This window comes from Harpegnathos saltator, unplaced genomic scaffold (genome assembly GCF_003227715.2).
Source record: "Harpegnathos saltator strain DR-91 unplaced genomic scaffold, Hsal_v8.6 scaffold225, whole genome shotgun sequence".
Lineage (NCBI taxonomy): Eukaryota > Metazoa > Arthropoda > Insecta > Hymenoptera > Formicidae > Harpegnathos > Harpegnathos saltator.
Genome location: NW_020230012.1, coordinates 1,277,186 through 1,296,618, shown reverse-complemented (window position 1 = coordinate 1,296,618; position 19,433 = coordinate 1,277,186). Strand labels below are relative to the sequence as shown.

General features: G+C 41.8%; 1 protein-coding gene and 1 long non-coding RNA gene across 8 annotated transcripts in view; one reads left to right on the top strand and one right to left on the bottom strand.

Moving 5' to 3' along the window:
- Positions 1–14,491, bottom strand: part of Cip4 (formin-binding protein 1-like Cip4) — a 29,117-nt gene extending 14,626 nt beyond the window's left edge. For 4 of the 7 annotated variants that reach the window (XM_011153438.3, XM_019844816.2, XM_011153439.3 and 1 more), the window contains exon 1: positions 14,181–14,491. In XM_011153438.3, the coding sequence (XP_011151740.1) occupies positions 14,181–14,204 (24 nt within the window). In that variant the 5' untranslated portion in view covers positions 14,205–14,491. The remainder of the gene's footprint in view (positions 1–14,180) is intronic. The other 3 variants (XM_011153440.3, XM_011153441.3, XM_011153442.3) reach the window with 1 other exon arrangement.
- A 1,643-nt stretch (positions 14,492–16,134) lies between these two features.
- Positions 16,135–19,433, top strand: part of LOC109504544 (uncharacterized) — a 40,426-nt gene continuing 37,127 nt past the window's right edge. Inside the window, exons 1-4 of the long non-coding RNA XR_003112867.1 lie at positions 16,135–16,202; positions 16,587–16,656; positions 17,159–17,290; positions 17,572–17,793. This is a non-coding gene — a long non-coding RNA (uncharacterized LOC109504544). The remainder of the gene's footprint in view (positions 16,203–16,586; positions 16,657–17,158; positions 17,291–17,571; positions 17,794–19,433) is intronic.

Sequence of the window (19,433 nt, the reverse complement as noted above, 5' to 3'; positions counted from 1 at the left end):
TTGAGTAATTATCGGAAATAATCCGAACATTCGAACATTGATTGATTCGCATAAATAGAAATTACTTACGTGCGTTGATAACATTGAAACTTGTGTTTGAAGAATTTATAAAAATCAGCTTTCGATAAAAAGTCTATCGAAAGCGTTTGTTTTATTTTTAATAAATTGAGGACATTGTACCCTTCTCGCTATATATATATAAAGTCTTTACCAGCGTGATCGAAGTATTGATGCCTCTATAGCATCGGAACGACAGCGCATCCAATTTCCACTGCCGTTTTCATGCTGATTTGATTGCTGGACGATTCGATAGAAACAAATTAGATTATATACTCCATTATGCCAAATCGATGACTGTCGAGGTGACACCGTGAATTCGAGGCTAGTGTGCTTCCGCCGACCAATCCTGCGTTTCCCTGCTGCCGCAGGTCGATACATGGAAAACGCACCAGCGGGCATGACTCACCCCCCCCTCCCGGTGCGACCTTATCCAAAAAGGTATTCTCGCAGAAGGACGGCCACGCTTGAGCGAACAATTCGTTCAACGAATAAAATCCGATATCTGAGAGATATCTCAGATCCTCCAACGCGTCCTTTATTCATCTGCATTCCTTCTTGTTCGAATTTACATATTGCAGAACGCAAGTGCGTAAAGCTCCAAGTGCTTAAAAAAGTTCCAGAGATCAAATAATCTATGGGTAAAATTCTGGGACTGTAAAAATTCCTACGATAATACGACTTTCAACGATATTGTGAAAATTTCACTTCTCTTGGGGAATATTTCTTTCGTTTCTCCATCGTTTTTTCCTTTCACATTCTCTCAAAGCACAGAGATAATTAGAAGACAAACTATTCCTCAAAAATTCCATGTAAGAAAGTCGAGAATGTGCGAGCCTGGTAATTTTAAAGAGCACTTGAAAAAGCCCGCTCTCTCTTCAGGAAATGCTTCCTTTATTTTTCTTTCACTTTTCCGGGATTCTGGTACGGCTCACGTCTGCAGCAGTAATGGGGTATAGAGAGAGAGAGAGAGAGAGAGAGAGAGGGAGAGGACAGACATGGGGGAGAAACGAGCAGGTTTATGGAGACGATCGATAAGAACAGCGCACCCTGAAATAAAAGCAAGTAAAAAAGGTATACCGTAAAAATAGTTTGGAAACTAAGAGTTACGAATAAAGCCTATTATGGATTCGAACAAGTGTGTATTATGAGTCACGAAATAGCGTCGGGGGTGGCTTCCACCCTCTCCACCCTATTGATCTCACATTTCTGTATACTCATGCCACTCGAGTGGGACAGACGAGAAAATAAAGGGCGAACGGGATAGTTGGGCAGAAGTTAGAGAGAGAGAGAGAGAGAGAGAGAGAGAGAGAGAGAGAGAGAGAGAGAGAGAGAGAGAGAGAGAGAGAGAGAGAGAGAGAGAGAGAGAGAGAGAGAGAGAGAGAGAGAGAGAGAGAGAGAGAGAGAGAGAGAGAGAGAGAGAGAGAGAGAGAGAGAGATGTAGAAAAAAGGACAAAGGGGGCATAAAGGGGATAGTAAGGAGAATAAAGAAAGGAAATACAGTAGGAATATCACGGAAAGAGAATGCTTGTCTAAAACTATTAGAATCGTCAACTGTAAGAGGATAATTGCAGCTATTAGTTTCTTAAATTATATACTTTTTCCAAATACCTATATTCAATCGTCGACTTTAGTTCATATCCCGTCTCATTTTTAAATTCGTTTAAATTTCCACAAAATGGAGGGCAATGTATGTTTTCAGGAACCTTATAAAAAACACAATACTTGCGTGAAACTAGATTCTCATTTTTCCGATAAAGTTCTACTAAAAACTCGATATATCGCTGAAAAATTTAACCTAATATTTTATCATGACCTAATTTCGTGCGATGTTGAAAAGAACGCGGACCGTGTCATAAATGAGGAATAACGGTAAAATAACGGTAAGTGCCAAACCAAGAACCAAAGAAGATAATCTCTGATGAAAATAGCTCTGTGCGCGCAAGAATTTTTATATTATAGGGAAAAGCTTATAGGGAAAAGCGAGACAGAGAAAAACGGAGGGGAAAATTCAGAAAAGTCGCATCGCCGGCGATCGCTATTATCGCGCTTTGCTGTACATTTGGAATCGCGCGGAATGCATTTGTGGGCTTCACCTCGCAAACAGGCACAATACGTTCAGTGTTCGCGATAGAATCACGCGATAGAATACGTATAATCGTAGATTATGCGTTCCGTGCCTTCGCGACGGTCGGCACGTGACGAGAGTTTCTATTGGGAACACGTGGTAACTGAAGTAGGTAATCGGAATTCCGTCATGTAGTCGGAAACAAAGACTCAAACAGCATCAGGTATAAATGAAGCTAACTTTCCAGCATTCTATCTTTTCCCGGACTAATGAGAATATGTCAATGCGAGTAACTTGCGACGCTGTAACATGTATTATTATGACGAAGTTTGATTGCAGTTTCTTCGATCTTTCTCTTAGAGAATCTAAGGACACAGATCTCTTTGAGTCCAGGCATCCCCAGTCCTAGTCAGGGCCCTTCGGCCTTCGACGCCGATCCTGCGGTGTCACCTCTCACCGGAGGAGACAAGTTTACCCATTACTCCGTTAGCATACGAGTCAAGGCGATACGATAGTCCGTGTCCTGACCTACGATAACATTCCTGAGAATTTGTGGGCATTCTTCACGCCCCGCCACGGCAGCACTTTTGTTTCTTTCGGTAAAGAAGTGCCTCCGCTTCAACAACGCGACTCGATCGATTTGGTTCTTGAGTGAGAGAATGACTACCGATATTGCTGTATCATTAAGTCCTAATTGTCAGTCTTTTTTTATCGCGTAAATAATATATTCTCGGGAATTTTTTAAGAGTTGCTATTTAAATGTAATTAACTTATCTAGGTTAATAGCAACCGATAAAATTCAGTACCTCGTGTATCTCGCTCTTTCTTTCTCGCGAGTTTTTCTGTGTCTTATAGTACATGTCTTATAGTACACCAGAAACTTGTCGCGACCACTCGTAGTTACACGCTTTCTACTCACCTGACTTGTTAATTTTTTCACATTGTTGTCGCTACTTTTCGCAATACTTGCTCATAATTGCACGACGTTGGACGAAGTGCTCTCCGAAGTGTGGCACCACTTATCTAGAAAATATTCAAAGGTCGAAGAGGCAGTCGGCAATATGCGCCGCCAGGGTATTCGCACGTTCATGAGCACGAACAGATCCTTGCTCTTGAGCTTTTAATAGATGCGGTAAATCCTGCAACATCTCCGCGCACAAGTGCGGACTTGATCGAAGACGAATCATGCTCTCGATGATAATTAATTTGCCATGAAGACCGCCATGGCTATTACAAGACCGATCGATCGCGAGACTCAAACTTGCTCATCGTTGACTCATCGTGACGGGACTGTAGATTACCCGTGTGCACTTTCAGATTCCCAAACGTTTCTGGATCTTGTCCGGGATAGTCTGAGAATCTTGGATCGTACGATTTCGAAATCGGATTCCATCGTCAAACACTTCGAAGAACGAATCCCACTGCAAGCCATCGACGCAATCACGTTTATCTGTATACGTGTGAGACGTAATATCTGCCAAGCGCATTATAAGCGCCGTGTACACAAAGAGTGCGTATTTATAGGCATTGAACACGCTGCAAGTAACAATAACGACGTAAATGATCGTGACTAGTTGTATCTACGACTTGGCAATCGCCTCGCGTTATATATCGCGTCTAATCTTATTTATCGATTTATCCACATCAATCTCACTCGAAAGATCCCTATCATTCTTTCTTCACATCTCCATAATTTTGCACGGAACAGGAGAATACGACTACTGGCTGCATCTTACCGAGCGATCAGTTTATCAAAAAACGAAGAATACGTAACGTGTCGTGGCGACCTTTCGAGGAAAAAAGGAGACACGTGCGCTACGACGTTGCGTGCAAAAACGTCATTTTAATTAGTAGCGTTGCGTCACAAGACAAAGTAGTTTTCGCTCGATAATCGAAATTACACGCGCAAGCGATGATCAAACGCTATGCCGGTGACCGTTGTGCGAAAAATAAAAACATAAAAAGAGGTACACGACGCTGAGGAGCTTTGCTTTGTGTCGTTGACCACGACACGTCAGACTGTCTAATGATGAGCGTCTCGCCAATTATGCTTAATTAATTCGCACCGCGTGGCCTTTTATATGCGTCGAGGTGCGTGCGTCTCATTCGCGGCATACGACGTGCGTATGTCGTACACGTCGGTGGTCTCTTTATCGTCGCGGAATCGTGCGGGAGAATTTTTTACCCTTCAAAGGTGCGCCATTTTGCACGTCTGCCAAATTTGAACGACGAGTTTATCCAGTCGTTCTCAACTCAACGTTTTGATGACGAATGACGCATCTATTTTTTGGGGATTTGAACAACTGTCATCTCGATTCCGTTCGACTCCATATTCAATTAGATTATTATCATTACAATGGCGCGCTACAGCCCAAATCGAGCCTTGGTTTCCCTCTACTCGATTCGATCAGATCCTATGATAAATAACGAGAAATGACTTTCAATCTCCTCCTCAAGAGAATCGTTGTCGCAAATATTTGTCGGACGATATCGTCTTCAGTTTATCGGAGGTGAATTTGATCGCCCGTATGAGTCACTCCCCCCCTTTTTTTAGCGCCTTTTCTAATCAACGGCCGCCTGAATCATGGTCTATGAGTTGTCTCGCGTGATTTCGCACAGAGCGAAAATGACGGAAATTAAATGAACGAAGAGAACTTATGGAGATGCGAATGTCGAGGAGTAATCTAGGCCTCGATATCAGAGAAGAGGATGCAGCGGTGATAAGAAGTGTGCGTGGGCTCCTCACTGAGAGACGCGGGCAAGCGCTTTGTTCCTTTCGGAATAACGCTCGTTCCTTTCATAAGAACATCCGCCGCTTTTGGATAGATATGAAATTCAATTTTTGCACATGGTGCACAATGCATGGCGCAGCGTGAAAATGTGAAAACGGAGAATATTTTTCAATCAATATTCAATGAAAAAGAATATTTCTTTTAATCCTCGGTAATATCATCAGGAACTATTGGGAGCAATTTTTATTAATTCCGAATTCATTTTTTAAGCGATTTTATATATAACTGTTTGTTGAAAGAATAACGTTCCGTAACGTTCATTTCTTTTTACGGATTTCTTTTTACAGAAAGGGAGAGGATTTACTTATCTCTTTTTCTAAAAAATAAAACTCACTCCATCTTACAATTATCATATAGTGCGGTATACCGAGGGTCAAGAGGTTTAACGGTACACTGACGGTTCGCGCGGAACAGCGACACATTACGAGCGTTATCACTGGAAAGATCGCGCCGCAACGAGGAAAGACACCTAAGTATACTTTGCTCCTTACGCAAGAGCATGTGCGTATTTGCGCACATTTACGCGGTACAAAAAGTATAAAATCCGAGCAGTCGCCGGGAAAGGAATCGAAGTGTCTCGAGTCACTCGTACTGTTATATCATATTGTTACACCTGGTACAACGCGAACGATCTATTTGTCATACTTTCATATCAATTTTAGTTGCGTACTCTCATCGGCTTTCGTTCGTTAGTCATTCCGTCACATTCTATCTTGTGATTGTAATGCGTGCGAGGAGCGTCATGTTCTCGTATCGATTTTATTCTCGTACGAGGCTCCGAGAGTCTGCCGATTCATGATTCATCCCCGCGAGTCCCGCGAGTTAGTACAACTAAACATTCTTTATATTGGAATTACATTTGTTGTATTAATTTCGCTCGTATACGCGCGTCAACGTGGGGTAGGGTGTGTCCTCACGTGTGTGCATACGCGCAGAAGTGTCTCGGCCTAATCTGCATAGCCTTAATCAGCGCAGACAGTCCTTCGTTCGTTCTCGCTCTCGCACGCTCGTTCGTTTCACTCTCGCGCGTGTAAACGCGAGAGTAAGTACGCTCTCGAGAGTTCGGTATTTATAGAGATTCGGCGGCGATGCGTGGGTGGGGCAGGTTTCTTTCCTCTGCGGTTCGCGGCCACGCGGCCACGCACGCTGCGTGCCCGAGGAAGGCGAGACGGACGTCTACAGGGTGTCATGCACGAACGTAGAATTCGTTCACGTTGTAGCGTGCGTAGATTTTCCGAGCGTAGCGCAACGCACAGATGAGGCGCTCTTTTGCTCTTTCAGCGGATATTTGAGACCGACGTATCGTTGTGTCCAGTCGCGATCAGAAGTGTTCAATGTGTGACATCTAGACATCAGATAAGTTATTTACCTTTGTATCTTTCTATTTGTATCTTTCTTGAGAAATATGGAATTTCACATATTTGAAAAACATAAACATTTGAAAGATACATGTAACACCATGTGTATTAAAATGAGGATTAAAATTAATGGTGTGAAGACAAATGATCGTCAAAATGTTTCATTACGCGAGACACTCTGTAGTTGCGCAAAAATACTCATCTTCGTGACTAACGACCAACGAAGAACCACCGCACGCACAATAGGTCTGCGGTGCCTTCTCGAAGAGTCGCATTTTTCAGATAAACTTTACGATAAAAACGTAAGAAACGTAGAATAATTTTAATTAAAAATCTCGTAATACTTTAATGAAACTCGTTTTAATAGTAGTTTCGTAATATTTGACATACTCCCTGCTGGCAAGTTGACACATAGTAATTATTATTCGTAAAAACAAATTATGCAGAACGTCACGTATACGTGGTGCATAATATAATATTCGAATTTCTGAATATCTGCATTCAAATTTCTTAAATGCATCTTTTCATAAGTGCAAAGTAGCAGACATCTGAAAAGGAAGAACAATTCATATATTTTTTAACAAAATCAGCTTGCTTTCGTATGTAGCAAATCCGCACACGAAATTTATTTCAACAAAATTTTCTAAATTAAAAAATTTTTTACACGATTTAAAAAATTAAAAAATTTTTTACACGAAATAACATTAAAACGACATCACCGGAACATTTTCGAAATTTCATCGTTCCAAGCCAAATATTTTGTCTTGTTCCCTCGATAGCATTATTTAAACAATCGTTAACTCTATTTCCGAACTTTTTGCCCTTCATAGTTTCACAAACAGCTGAGACGCGAAGCATGTAATCATGCAAACATCTTCACTCAACCATGCACGACAATGACCACCGATTTATCTGTGAATCGTGGGAATTGTAAGCAGTTTTAAAGTTTGAACGTTAAATATTCCGCATACGTAAACATTGGAAAATATAGTTTTTCCATTTTTGCTATATTTAGGTCGATGATACTATCAAGCGCAACTCTTGACTCTACACATTTTTGTTTGGGAAGAAATGATAATTATTTTACGTTGCATTTTAATTAAAACGTTTTGTATTTTTATTTCCATTAAACGAAGGAAAATTAAGAGACGGAAAAGTGAAACTAATATAAAATTGCAGTAATAACGTTAGCAGGATGTCTTCGCCTGATAAGGATCGCCAAGTAGAATATATTTGATACGCAGCCGATATTACGATATATGTTTTAGATAACCTCGTAATCACAGCACCGTGCGAGAGAAAAAAGATAGCATAAGCAACAATAGTCCTATATAAAAGTTGATTTCACCACTTTAATTTATGTAAAATATAAAATACCAGAAGTTTCTACAAAAAAAGTTTATATATAAAGTATAAAATACCACAAGAATTACGAACCTTTTTATATTTGAAAAGATCATAATCGATATTTCGTGAAAAAGGCTAATTTCTCGTGAATGAGAATTCTTAATATGCACCATTAATGGACAGGCAGAGTATTATATTAGAGGGAATATAATAACAGAATGTTATAATAGAAGGAACGTATCGCACAAAATAAAAAGTGGAATAGTATCGAGAAGTGAATTATCGGAAAGACCGGATGATTTCGTCGGATTTCGAGCGAAAGTAACGCAAAGCCGGGAAAAGCGAATAATAACTGTGTTGACTGGAATCTGCCAAACCGGACAAACCCGTTTAGGCGGTGTCACGCTAGAGCCCAATCACCCTGGTTAACCCTTTCGCTGCGATGCGATTCGATCGAAAAATGCACTCACCATGTTGGCGAATTTTCAAATAATCGACTGCCATAAACGTGTATAGAATCGATTTCTGCTAATTGGAGGTACGTAAAAACGTTCGTTGCTTTTATATGGACGATCCTCGTGGTTAATATATTTAATGTTGTTAATATATTTTCATTATTAATAACTGAGATAACGAATAATTATTTAGAAAATTAATTTGGAGAAATATTCAATAATTTCGCATGGTTGGTTGAACTGAGCTCCAACTAGAATAATTTGATTTCTAAGAAAATTATTTTTTCAATTACATCCCTTTGATTCCTGCCCTTCTTACTTATAAGAATCATTCGAGATGAAACAAATAAAATATAAATAAGCGATAAAAGCTGGTGTGATAAGAGCGATATCCGCTGAATAGACGGATAAATCTTAGCTGGAGAAAGAGTTCTTGCGGCACGATCATAATTACGCCATAAATAAGTCGTTACTGTCCGCTACTTCCTCGTGCCTTTTCTTTACGGTAAATTTAAATCACGCCACGCGTCTCGATAAGAGTTCCCATTCAGTGCACTTTGTCATTAAAAGTAATTTTATAGCGGTACTGTTAAAATCGATCAGACGAAATTTTTCTTTATGATTAGTGTGTAAATGAAGAAGCGATAAATGTATCAAAATATTTCCTAGAATGGTTTTCTCGATGGTGTCGAGAATACCAGTGAAGAAATTTTCGCGTCTGCACAATCGCGCGGTAGAAACCTTACATTCGGAATTTCCCGTTTTGCGTGCGCGAAAACGCAAACTTAATAAGCAAAATTTTGCCATCCGATAGAATCGCGCGAGAAAATTATCTGCTCTCAAAAATCACGTCAGAGAAACGAGTTTTGCAAAAGTTGAAGAAATAAAATGTTTTTCTTTTCACGAGGACATTGCCTTTATGCAGTAGCCTTTATGCTGTTCGAGCGTCTAACGTACGGTTACAGCGGCACGGGATGTTTATTCTCCTAATCTCTATTAGGAAATTTCGCAGAGCGCGTTTCCGTTAGTCGATTATGCGTTTCAGCGAAGAATGATGAATAACCTTTAGTTCGTAAAAGGCTCTTGTCGGCCTTCTTGTGCGACCGCCGCGCGACGGTGATTTCACGATTTGACATTCCCAAGACGTGCCTCAAGTGTCTCACTTCCGGATGTCTCTCCGTTTTACTTGGCAAAAAGACGGAGAAACGTCGGAAAAGTCGGATAATTAGCGGCGATTGTTAATACTACGCCGGTAAGAACGACCAATGCAATCTCTCCTTACGACGAGCAACACGAATTTCCAGCTAAAAACGCACTCGCACTCGGCGATACTTTAATCGAGTACCGGAACTTTTGGAGAAAGTATCGATTTGTGATAAATGTCAGGAGTGAAAACCGATCTTTCTAAACGGCATAATTATAGGCATAAAGTTAAAAAATACAGGCACATAACACGCATATGTTTTGTATCGATATCGCAGATATCGCAGATAACAATGATAATAATACACAGGGGGTGCGGCTGTAACAAAGATATATTCTATGTACAAAGGCGATAATACCGATGATAGAAAATAAGCGACGGAGAGATTAGGTTTCAATGGGGCCCCACCATGGGATGGGGGGGATAGTCTTCCTCTCATATCGCTCATTCGCGCTCTTGAAAAGGGAAAATAGCGCGTCGCGATACCGATCGGCTTCGAAAGCCGCTCCCGCTTCGTCGTCGCCGTTGCCGACGTGCCGCCGCGCGCTCTCTTCCGGTTCACCTACGCGGATTATTATTACGCACGTCGCGGCGAATGGAAGCAAAACGAGCGTAGGAGGGAAAAGCTGCGAAGGTTACGAGCCGAACGGCGCGTTTACTTTCTCCGACGCGAAATCGGGAATCGCCGGCGTCATTTCCGAATCGTGATACAGTACGCGATGACGTAAGCAGCCGCGATTATATCTTCGTTCCTCCCACCGCCTTCGCGCACTCTATCGATTGTGCGGTGCGTTGGGGGACCGAATTAATACGTCAGGGTCAGTGTTGGCCCTCGCCGATACGGCGAGGTGAATCGGAGCAATCGTACACGCTCGTGATCGACCGATCGACCGATCATTATTTTGGCCACTTTCGGAGAAAGTGTTCTCTCTCTCCTACGATAAGCAGGTGAGAAAGCGGGCATTTCGTCGTTCGATCGAGAGGCACGTCTCGCGACGTTTCCGCGAAAATAATTGGACGTTCTTTACACACCTTACGCCTTTCTTAAATCTCGAGTGGTATATTCTCGCTGCGTAGTAGCGACGAGTAAGCAGCGAATGTCTTGTATCGAAGTGATTATCACTGGCATTGTAACGATTATGCGGAGGTACGATTAACGGGGAGCGATCTCCGTTATCGGTGCGCTCGCGACTGATCGTGATCCGAAATACGTGTCGCGTGTATCACGATTCATTGACGTGTCGTACACACTTTCCCGTGAATCACGATACAGGCCGCGTGCGTGCTTAACTGTTAGCTGGTATTAGCTCGCGAATACATGCACGCGCGCAAGAAGACGGGCGTGCCACGCGTCGTCGTATTCTTCGCACCGAGAGAAGAGGGATAGAGAGCCTGCCTTCTCTCCCTTCGGAGGAGAGAAGGCAGGCCTTTCTTAAATGGAAATTGCTTGGAAATATCTCGTTAGGACAATTTGAACGACATATTTGCATTGATTTCTGTCTGAATAGCAATTCGATATGCGACACGCGATCTCTTTCTTTCTTGAGTCAGGCAGGTCGATCGAGTAGGCTAACGGGAATAAGTGACGAAAATCATGGCGCGGAATGCGCGAATGAATTATTAATAGAAAGACCGAAGGCTCTCAGAGATGTCATTGGCGAGCAAAGAGTGAATCAATTTTGTGCGCACGCACGAATACGCGTAAGAATCTTCTCGGAAGATTATCTGATGACTATGATCTGTTAGTGCTGCATGTTCGCGATCCCGTGGTTTCCATCTTGTCTCTCATGTCCTATATACTCATCAATTTAATAGAGTATTAGTCATCATTTTGCTATTTTTCTTTTTCTAATGTAAAATTTTCCAAAGGTGTAAGAAAGACGCGAATCGACCGCGAATCGGCCGCCGACATTGTCGTCGTCGTCGTGGCCGTCGAAGATTTCACGAGAAAGGAAGCAAAAGAACGTATGCTCCATGGGCAAGGTGCGAGGGAAGGGCGAGGTTGTATGAGGGGGCAGGAAAGGTGCACAAGAAGCGCGACGAGAGGAGGAGGGGACTAACCGCGGGGAGACGACACGAGGAACGTCGCCCGCGGCTAGCAACCGAAAAGGCAAAACTCCTGGCGAGTGCCGAGCGAACTGGTTTTCGGGGATATCGTGGTTACATGTCGTCGACGAAAACAACGACAACGACAATGACGACGACGAAGACGAAGACGAAGACGACGACGACGACGATGACGATGACGACGACAACGACGACGACGACGACGACGACGACGACGACGACGAAGATGATGGCAGTGGCGACGGTGACTCGCAGGTAACTTTGCGAGTGGAGGAAAAAATTCTACCGCCGAAAGTGTGTAAACTCCGCGGAAGATATGCGAGAGGAGAAGCAACGTTTGCCGGTAAATATCACGATTGCGACTGATTGTGGCAAAAGCATGACGAATATTTGATTTTCTAACAGGTACCGGAGAATCTTTCCTTACCAATGGAAAAAGATGCAACAGAAACTACATGATGTATGATACAAGAAATAAAGTTATACTGAGACTTTTTAATCTTCATAAATTTTATTTCGTGATTTGACAGATATAGAAATGAAATATTCATTCAGTATGTGCAGGAAGTATGTTACATTCCTTGAAAAGGCACTTACCAAAAGGCTATAATTGTATAGTCACGAAGATCACGAGAGGAATCGAATGATTTGACAGACAGATAGATGAAGCATTTAATGGCAGTTTGATGCAAACGGATGGTTAAATATACATTCTAAGGAAGATGCAGAATAGAGGGAAGATATTTACCGAAAAAAGTTGCAAAAAATTGTATGGTCATGAAATTATGTCGGGATAGCTTGAGGTAAAACGAAGACTTTAATAGATAGGTAGGTGTGTAGAAGGATAGATAGATGAAGCGTTTATTGACAGTTTGATACAAGAAGATAGTAATTGTATTCTTCGGAGAAAGTGTACTGATAAAGGAGTAATATTTGTCGAAAAAAAGTTGCAATCGCACGGTCATTGTGCCGTAATTCTTGATGAACATAACACACTCACCGAGGTTACTTCTGAGTATCCGCAACAAATACGTCAGAAAGAAGTATTAATCAAACTTGTTGGCTATAATAGTTGTATTTCCGGATTTCGGAATCCGTTGAATTTGAAAACTAGTCAACACGTGAAGCCAATCGACTGCGAATCCTTAAGATCATCACACTACAACCGCGAATATTCACCAAAAAAAAAAAAAAAAATGATAAGAAATTCTTAGTCAAAAGCAAATAATGGCGCAATCAAACTGTGTTGCCAGAACTGTCAAAGTACGTGATCGCTATGTAGACTGTATTACGGAGGATATTTCTGCGGATGAGAAATAAAATACAACTTCGAAACTTAATAATAAAAAAATTCCAACTTTATATTCCTTAAAAACGAATGAATAGCGCTAAATAATTTCGAAAGAAAATAATGCCAATAAATCTAACGACTAGATTTAAGTTTTGAATTGTTTTACGCATAGACATACTATCATACTATCTACATTTAACATGAGCTCTTCCGGGTCTTTCAACTGGATAACACACTATCGAAGAAATGTCTAACCCAGCACAGCCATTAGGAACAACTCAAATATCAGTATCAGTGTTCATCATAAATATAATATATATAAATATAATATAAATATCATAAAGCGATACAGAGCCGAAATCATGAGGAACAAAGGGAGGGTCGACGTTTTCTCAAGATTTCCCCGACGAGAGAAAACTCTCTGCTAACATAAGTACAGAAACATGTCATTAACATCCGACAAGGAGTCGCTACGATTTTGCACGATTCTCAACGTAGAAATCGTATACACACACACACACAGACATTTTCGTGCTAAGGGCAAAAATATGCGCAAACAATAATATTGTTTATGCGTGGCGCAGAACGAGAAGGGAATTTCGTGAGAGAATGAATGGAGCGAACGAACGAACGAACGAACGAACGAACGAACGAACGAACGAACGAGTGAGCGAGCGGCCATCGGCGCAGCGTGAACGGGCTCTCGACGAGTCGAGAGAGGTATGCGGCTCGGGAAACGTCACACGGGACACGGCTACGGTCAGCTACCTGAACGTAGCTGCGTTCAGGACGAAGGTTTCCGCACACAATACAAAAACCTGAGAAACTCGGATTGCTCAGGTAGACTCCGGATTGCTAGACTGGGAAGAGCCTAAGATATTTCTAATAAAGAACATATTTGTCCCGTCAGCATTTAGAAATATCTCCTTGCGACTTTCTTGCCTGAAACCTAAAACTCCGAAAGGTGCGATACGAGGCGTGGACGAGATTTCCGGCGACGAAAGACGACGCGCGATGTAAGAATTTCGCATCGTCGTTCGATCATGAATTGCGTTTGCTCGTCGCGGCGGAACGTGAATACGACGTTCGGTGTAAACATGAGGAATGGCAGATGGACGGATGATCGAGTGAACAAGTGAGCGAGCAAGAGAGCGAGCGAGCGAATAAACGGACGGACGGGTGCATTTAACGGGTTGAAATGCGCGACCGCGACCGCGGCCGCGACTACGTGACGTGTACACGCTCGCACGGAGATGCGCTTCGCGGCTAAGAAAGACAACAGATGTGTTTTCGGAGTGGTTCTCCGGTTTTGCAAGGTGGAAGCGAATCGCGACGGACGAGTCCGACGGAGCGCCTGCGGCGCGGAGCAACGCGGGAAGGAGGGTCAGAGGCGCGACAAGGACGAACGTACGCGACCGCCGCGACGACGGGAGCAAGAGAAAGAAAGATAGAAGATCGAGAAAGAGAGAGAGAGAGAGAGAGGAGAGGGAGAGAGGGAGAGAGAAAGAGAGAGAGGGGGGGAGTGAACAAGCGAGACTTACCCAGAGCTCCGTGCCCCAGCTCATGTTTGCTGGGCCGGGTAAACCAGCAGGCGCGATGACGAATGTATCCCCGAGACACTTCACATGTAATGCGACGTGCGTTTCTTCACTCGCACAGCCGGCCGCACCGTCGTGATCGTACACGCACCGCACCGCACCGCAAAACGCACGAGACCGCGCGTTAGAGATCGCCCGCCACGCGCACAATCACACGGATCTCCAACATGTCGCTCTTGTAACCACCGACTGCCTACCTAACTGCCTACCGAACGTCGTCGCTAAGACTGACTGTCGTCGAAAACCGCCCTGAATTCCGACGTGGCGCACTCTGTCGGCGGCCTGTCGCGTTAAAGTACGTTCACATTGTGCGCGCATGCCTGAGCCTGGCTAACGAACATCACACGAAATTTAAATGTCGAGCGATTAGATATCGGCAACATATTATTAAAGACTGATACGGTTTTAGTGTTTGCGAGTTGCAGCAGAGAATTTGCATGGCTGCTGATGTTTCGATGACTATTAATTGTTGATCGTTATTCACAGTCGAATTTTCTATTTAAGATTGTCCTTAGTCTGTCTGCAGATGCTTCGTAGCCAATGAGACGGTCCGTATAGCATCTTCAGATAAACATAGAATTATCTTATATATAAGAATAGATTTTACGGATGCTGTTTTCTATAATGATCTTCGATTGTATGATTTATTTTAAATCTAGATATTTAAATCTCTAGATATTTCTATCAAACAATTGAAACAACCGATAACGTCAACACTTTCTAATATTCTCCGGACAGCAATTGTGTAAGCAGAATATTTTAACCAAGGTCGATGTTCTTTGATAGTATCTCGTAATAATGAATTTGATGTAATATTGTATTTTTTGGTTCGAATAAATGGCAGACATTTACCGAAGCATGAAGATATGATGTAAGCACCGTAGTACTATAGTTTCGTCGAACAAAAAGTTCTTGTTTCATTTTATGATTCCATGTGCCGATGCGACGCGATGAATACCGTTTACGAATATCAAACATCGAATTCCATCGTATTCGACTGGACTGACCATAGACAGTATATCTGGCCTGCATGTTCGAGAAGAAGAGGAGGTAGAGCTCACGTAGAAAAGGATGCACTCTGTTTTGTATCCGTGCGTTCTCTCTCGCATACGCGAGAAAAGGGGAAAAGGGAAGGCATTTGCGATATACTATGTCTATAGCAACTGCCTCCCCTTATTCTCTTTCTATCGCGTGTACGAGAGAAATGCAGACATAAAATATAGAACATCTTTTTCTACGCGAGCTTTACCCCCACTCTTGAAATTTGGAAGAACGCGCAGTCTAGTATACCATATCTATGGTGCCGTTATGCTAAAACGATCGTCAGTCATTTAAAAATTCGACACTCCCATTACTTGTTCGCGCGATTTCGCCTTCAATATACAAAAAGATGCAATAAACATGAAGCAATCGCGACATTGGCCGCATTGGAATAAAAAAAGCTGTTTACTAAGCTGTTTACTAAGCGCTTAGTGATTGTCGTTTCTGATTGGTTTATTCCTCTGGATTTGTTAAAGATCTAAAACAATACTCCAATCATAATTAATAATCACTAAGCGCTTAGTAAGCAGCTTTTTCTACTGAACGCGGCCACTAGTTTGAAGCGACACGAAACTTCGCAAATTATTGCGAATAGAAATAATCGCGTGACGTCACTTTTGTCACTGATGGATTTTTGCTAGTGATTTTGACTTCGATTAATAATATCGTTTATCTTAACGTGTTATATATTTAAAATGATCTCGACTATTTGATGTATTTGTAGAACCGCGAGATTTTTATTAAATAACTGAGTTATAGCGACAAAATGAATATATTGATTGCATTGCATCGAGCGTAAAGAAAATTGCAACCGTCGCGACATCTGTGATCAACTGTAAGAACGAAGTGGACGACACGACAGCTTGATCGCGACAAGTTGTTTCGTGTCTCCTGCGAATTCAACTGGCTGCAGATAAATCTCAGGTAAATTATCGTTATTAGGAGCGCCGAAGGTAAATCTTGAGATATTATTAAGCAATAAACGAAAATGGATCTTGAGAGCCTGCTCGCGAAACGAGTCGTCAGTCGTGTAAAGCAAAGTGCCATCCGTTAGTCGTATATAATGACCGTTAGGGATTTAGAGTATAGTATATTTATTCCTTTGATTCTCTGAGAAACTGTATTTCGGGCTCGAATAGTCGCTGGCGATGCCGAAAATTAGTTTCGTGCGTTTGTCGTGATAAGATATCATTAAATAATCGTTTGCAATGGTTATGTCGCGAAACGGTTAGTCGAGCATACCGAGTGAAGTTGGCGCGCTTCACACTTCGATAATCGCAATCACCACAATCACACGATCATTTGCAGGAATGAGCAAGAATGGACAGGACATGCTCGAAAGACGCTCCGCATTTTTCGCGACGTCACTCCACCGAAAGTAAGTTTTATATTGGAATTGTCGTTATTAAGAATACTTGACTAGGATTTGTGCATATGTTATTAAGTATCGTCAAATAGTTACCGAAAATGAATATCTCGCAAGACTATTTGCTGAGAACGCTAAAAAACGCGTATCGGACGACTGTTGCGTTATGGCGGTTCGAAGTTCGTAGTATTTTCATTCACATTTTCGTAATCAAAGATGAATCTTATACGCGGATTGTCATAGCACGTTCCGCTCATTTATCGTCAGTTATCGTTCAACAGTCGTAAAAAAAGAGAATATTTCGCGGAACAACCTGTTGGAATGCCAAAGAAGTTCGTTCGTCTCGTTATGACGATTGATATTAAAACTTTTTCGTGAATTTTCGCCGAGAACGTCGAAAATAAGTTTCGTGCTTCTCTTGTAAAATATCGTTAAACATTTGTCGAAAGTGAATATTCCACGAAATGACATGTGGAAAATATCAAGAAAGTATCGCGCGTTCGTTCTGTTACAGAAATCCGGAATTCAAACCGCATCGCGTTTTATCGTCGGCAATGCCGTAAGTTTCGTGCGAGCGTCGGACATTTTGGAATTCGAATCGTTACGGGTTACGGGGCATGTCGTCCCCTGATGGACGGAAAAGTCGGTAAGTACCGATGCAGTTAAAACTGTAAGAGATAAAATATCAACTGTTCAGATATTTATATCGTATCGTAAAAAATATCAGTAATATATCAGTATTCGACAATCCGTGAAAATGATAAAAATATTTCACTCAGGTCTTTCATAGCATATCTTATTACTGTTGAATATAAATTCTAACAAGCAAAAACTAACATTGAATATATATAAAAAAATACGAAAAATGCAATATGTTCAACATAAACGTATAATTATAACATTTTAACAAAACTTTTCAAATTTTAGATTTACAAAGGAATCTTGCGACGTGACGCTACAATTCTCTTGGGCGATCTCGCTTTTTCACGTCTTCACGTCCTCAAAAACAGAGAGAGAGAGAGAGAGAGAGAGAGAGAGAGAGAGAGATAGAGAGAGAGAAAGAGGGAGGAGGAAGAGGGAGAAAACGTCTACAGGAATCTAGAGACAGGGATGCAGAGAGGATCCGCAGAAAAGCAACATTGAGGATGAGTGAGTAAATATTTCAAGAACGATGTTTATTTCGAAAATACGATTTATTAACCTGCCGAGCCTAAATCTTGCGACGCGCGCGCTCACATTTAACACACGCACACTTCGCTTTTGCACGCGCACTTCTCTTTGCATATTCTCACACACGCGATATATAAAATCTAAAAGATTGCTATTATATACTTAAACACTGTGACTCGTAGCTTGTCCGATAAACGTTACGCTATCCTAGAAGTCGTGTTTAATTACTATGTCGATGCGAGTTGCTCGATCGTGCGCGATCGTCACCGCCGTTACAAACGATTACACAGAACTCTGCAGGACACCGAGACGGTATATCGAAGATATCTCTCCCTTCTCATACCTCGCGACTTGTTTGGCTGGCATTCTAAATATCCTAGCTCGTTCATCTCTCCCTCAATCGCATACGAGCGACGCTACTTCTATTAAAGTCCAGCGACGGATTTACGGATTCACAAAGTGCGGTACAGTTTAAGTGAACAACAAGTTGCGAAACTGAAATCGGGAAAATTTAAATGAACGTTCCGATAGTTAAAGTTTTTAACGCGCGAAGAGAGTAAACTCGGGTTTGAACCATCGATATCACATACAAACCACGATATATACATTTAAAATTTAAGTTACATCGAGCATGTAGGATGCATGAGAGGCCATAAATCCGACGCTGTCAGAGACGTATTACGTGTGTGCAAATTTTTTCTTATTATCACCCGTGTCAGCAAAATTAAGCTAATCTAGAAACTCGGTTTACCGATCTTGTGTTCTCAACGAACTCGCAGTGAGAATAAGTGCCTTGAAACGGAAAGAAAATTGCACGCGCATGCAAGAACTTGCTCTTATCCGATCAGGATTACACATTTACATTCGCAATATTAGAAAGTAACTTTCTCAATTAGGCTGCACTGTTTAGGCGAGTTTTTGCCGACCTATCGAAAGAATCGTGCTGTTCGATGACGTTCGACACAGCCGAAATTGCAAAGTGCGAGAAGTATATTCAATACGTTAAATTCCGGCAAACTTAACATTTATCTTGATACCACGAGGAACCAACTAACTTTTTTATTCCATTACAAGTAAAAGTAATTTGCCGAATTCACACGCACGAAAATACGAAAATTTGAAAACGCAAAAAACTCTTCAGTCGATTGTTTCGAATGTTATAATTCGTTCGCAATGATGACATTTTATCTTTACAATTTACTTCATTCGCGTTATCTTTTTATAATTGTTGTCCATTTGGTGTATTCGCAGTCTAGAAAGAATCTCAATTATTGAGATCGAACATCAAGAGCGATGCACAGCATATTTCAAAGATGATGATTATTAACCTTGATCTCAGTCGGCCGGGAATTTTTTAAGTGTAGGCGCACGCGTTGTATGTTGGCTAAATATAATTCTTTAAACGCCTATAATTAGGTACGAATTCATTATGCGCGCGTATGATGGACGCGCGTATAATTAGCAATCGGTCGACAATGAATCCTGTCGAGTCGTCGCATTTCCTCTCCGTCGACGAGCGCGATTCGCGAGATCTAAAAACGTCTCAAAGATACACTTCGGGATAAAGAAAAAAACATTTAGCGCGTTAAACTTCATAATTCTTTTCTCTACAGCACATG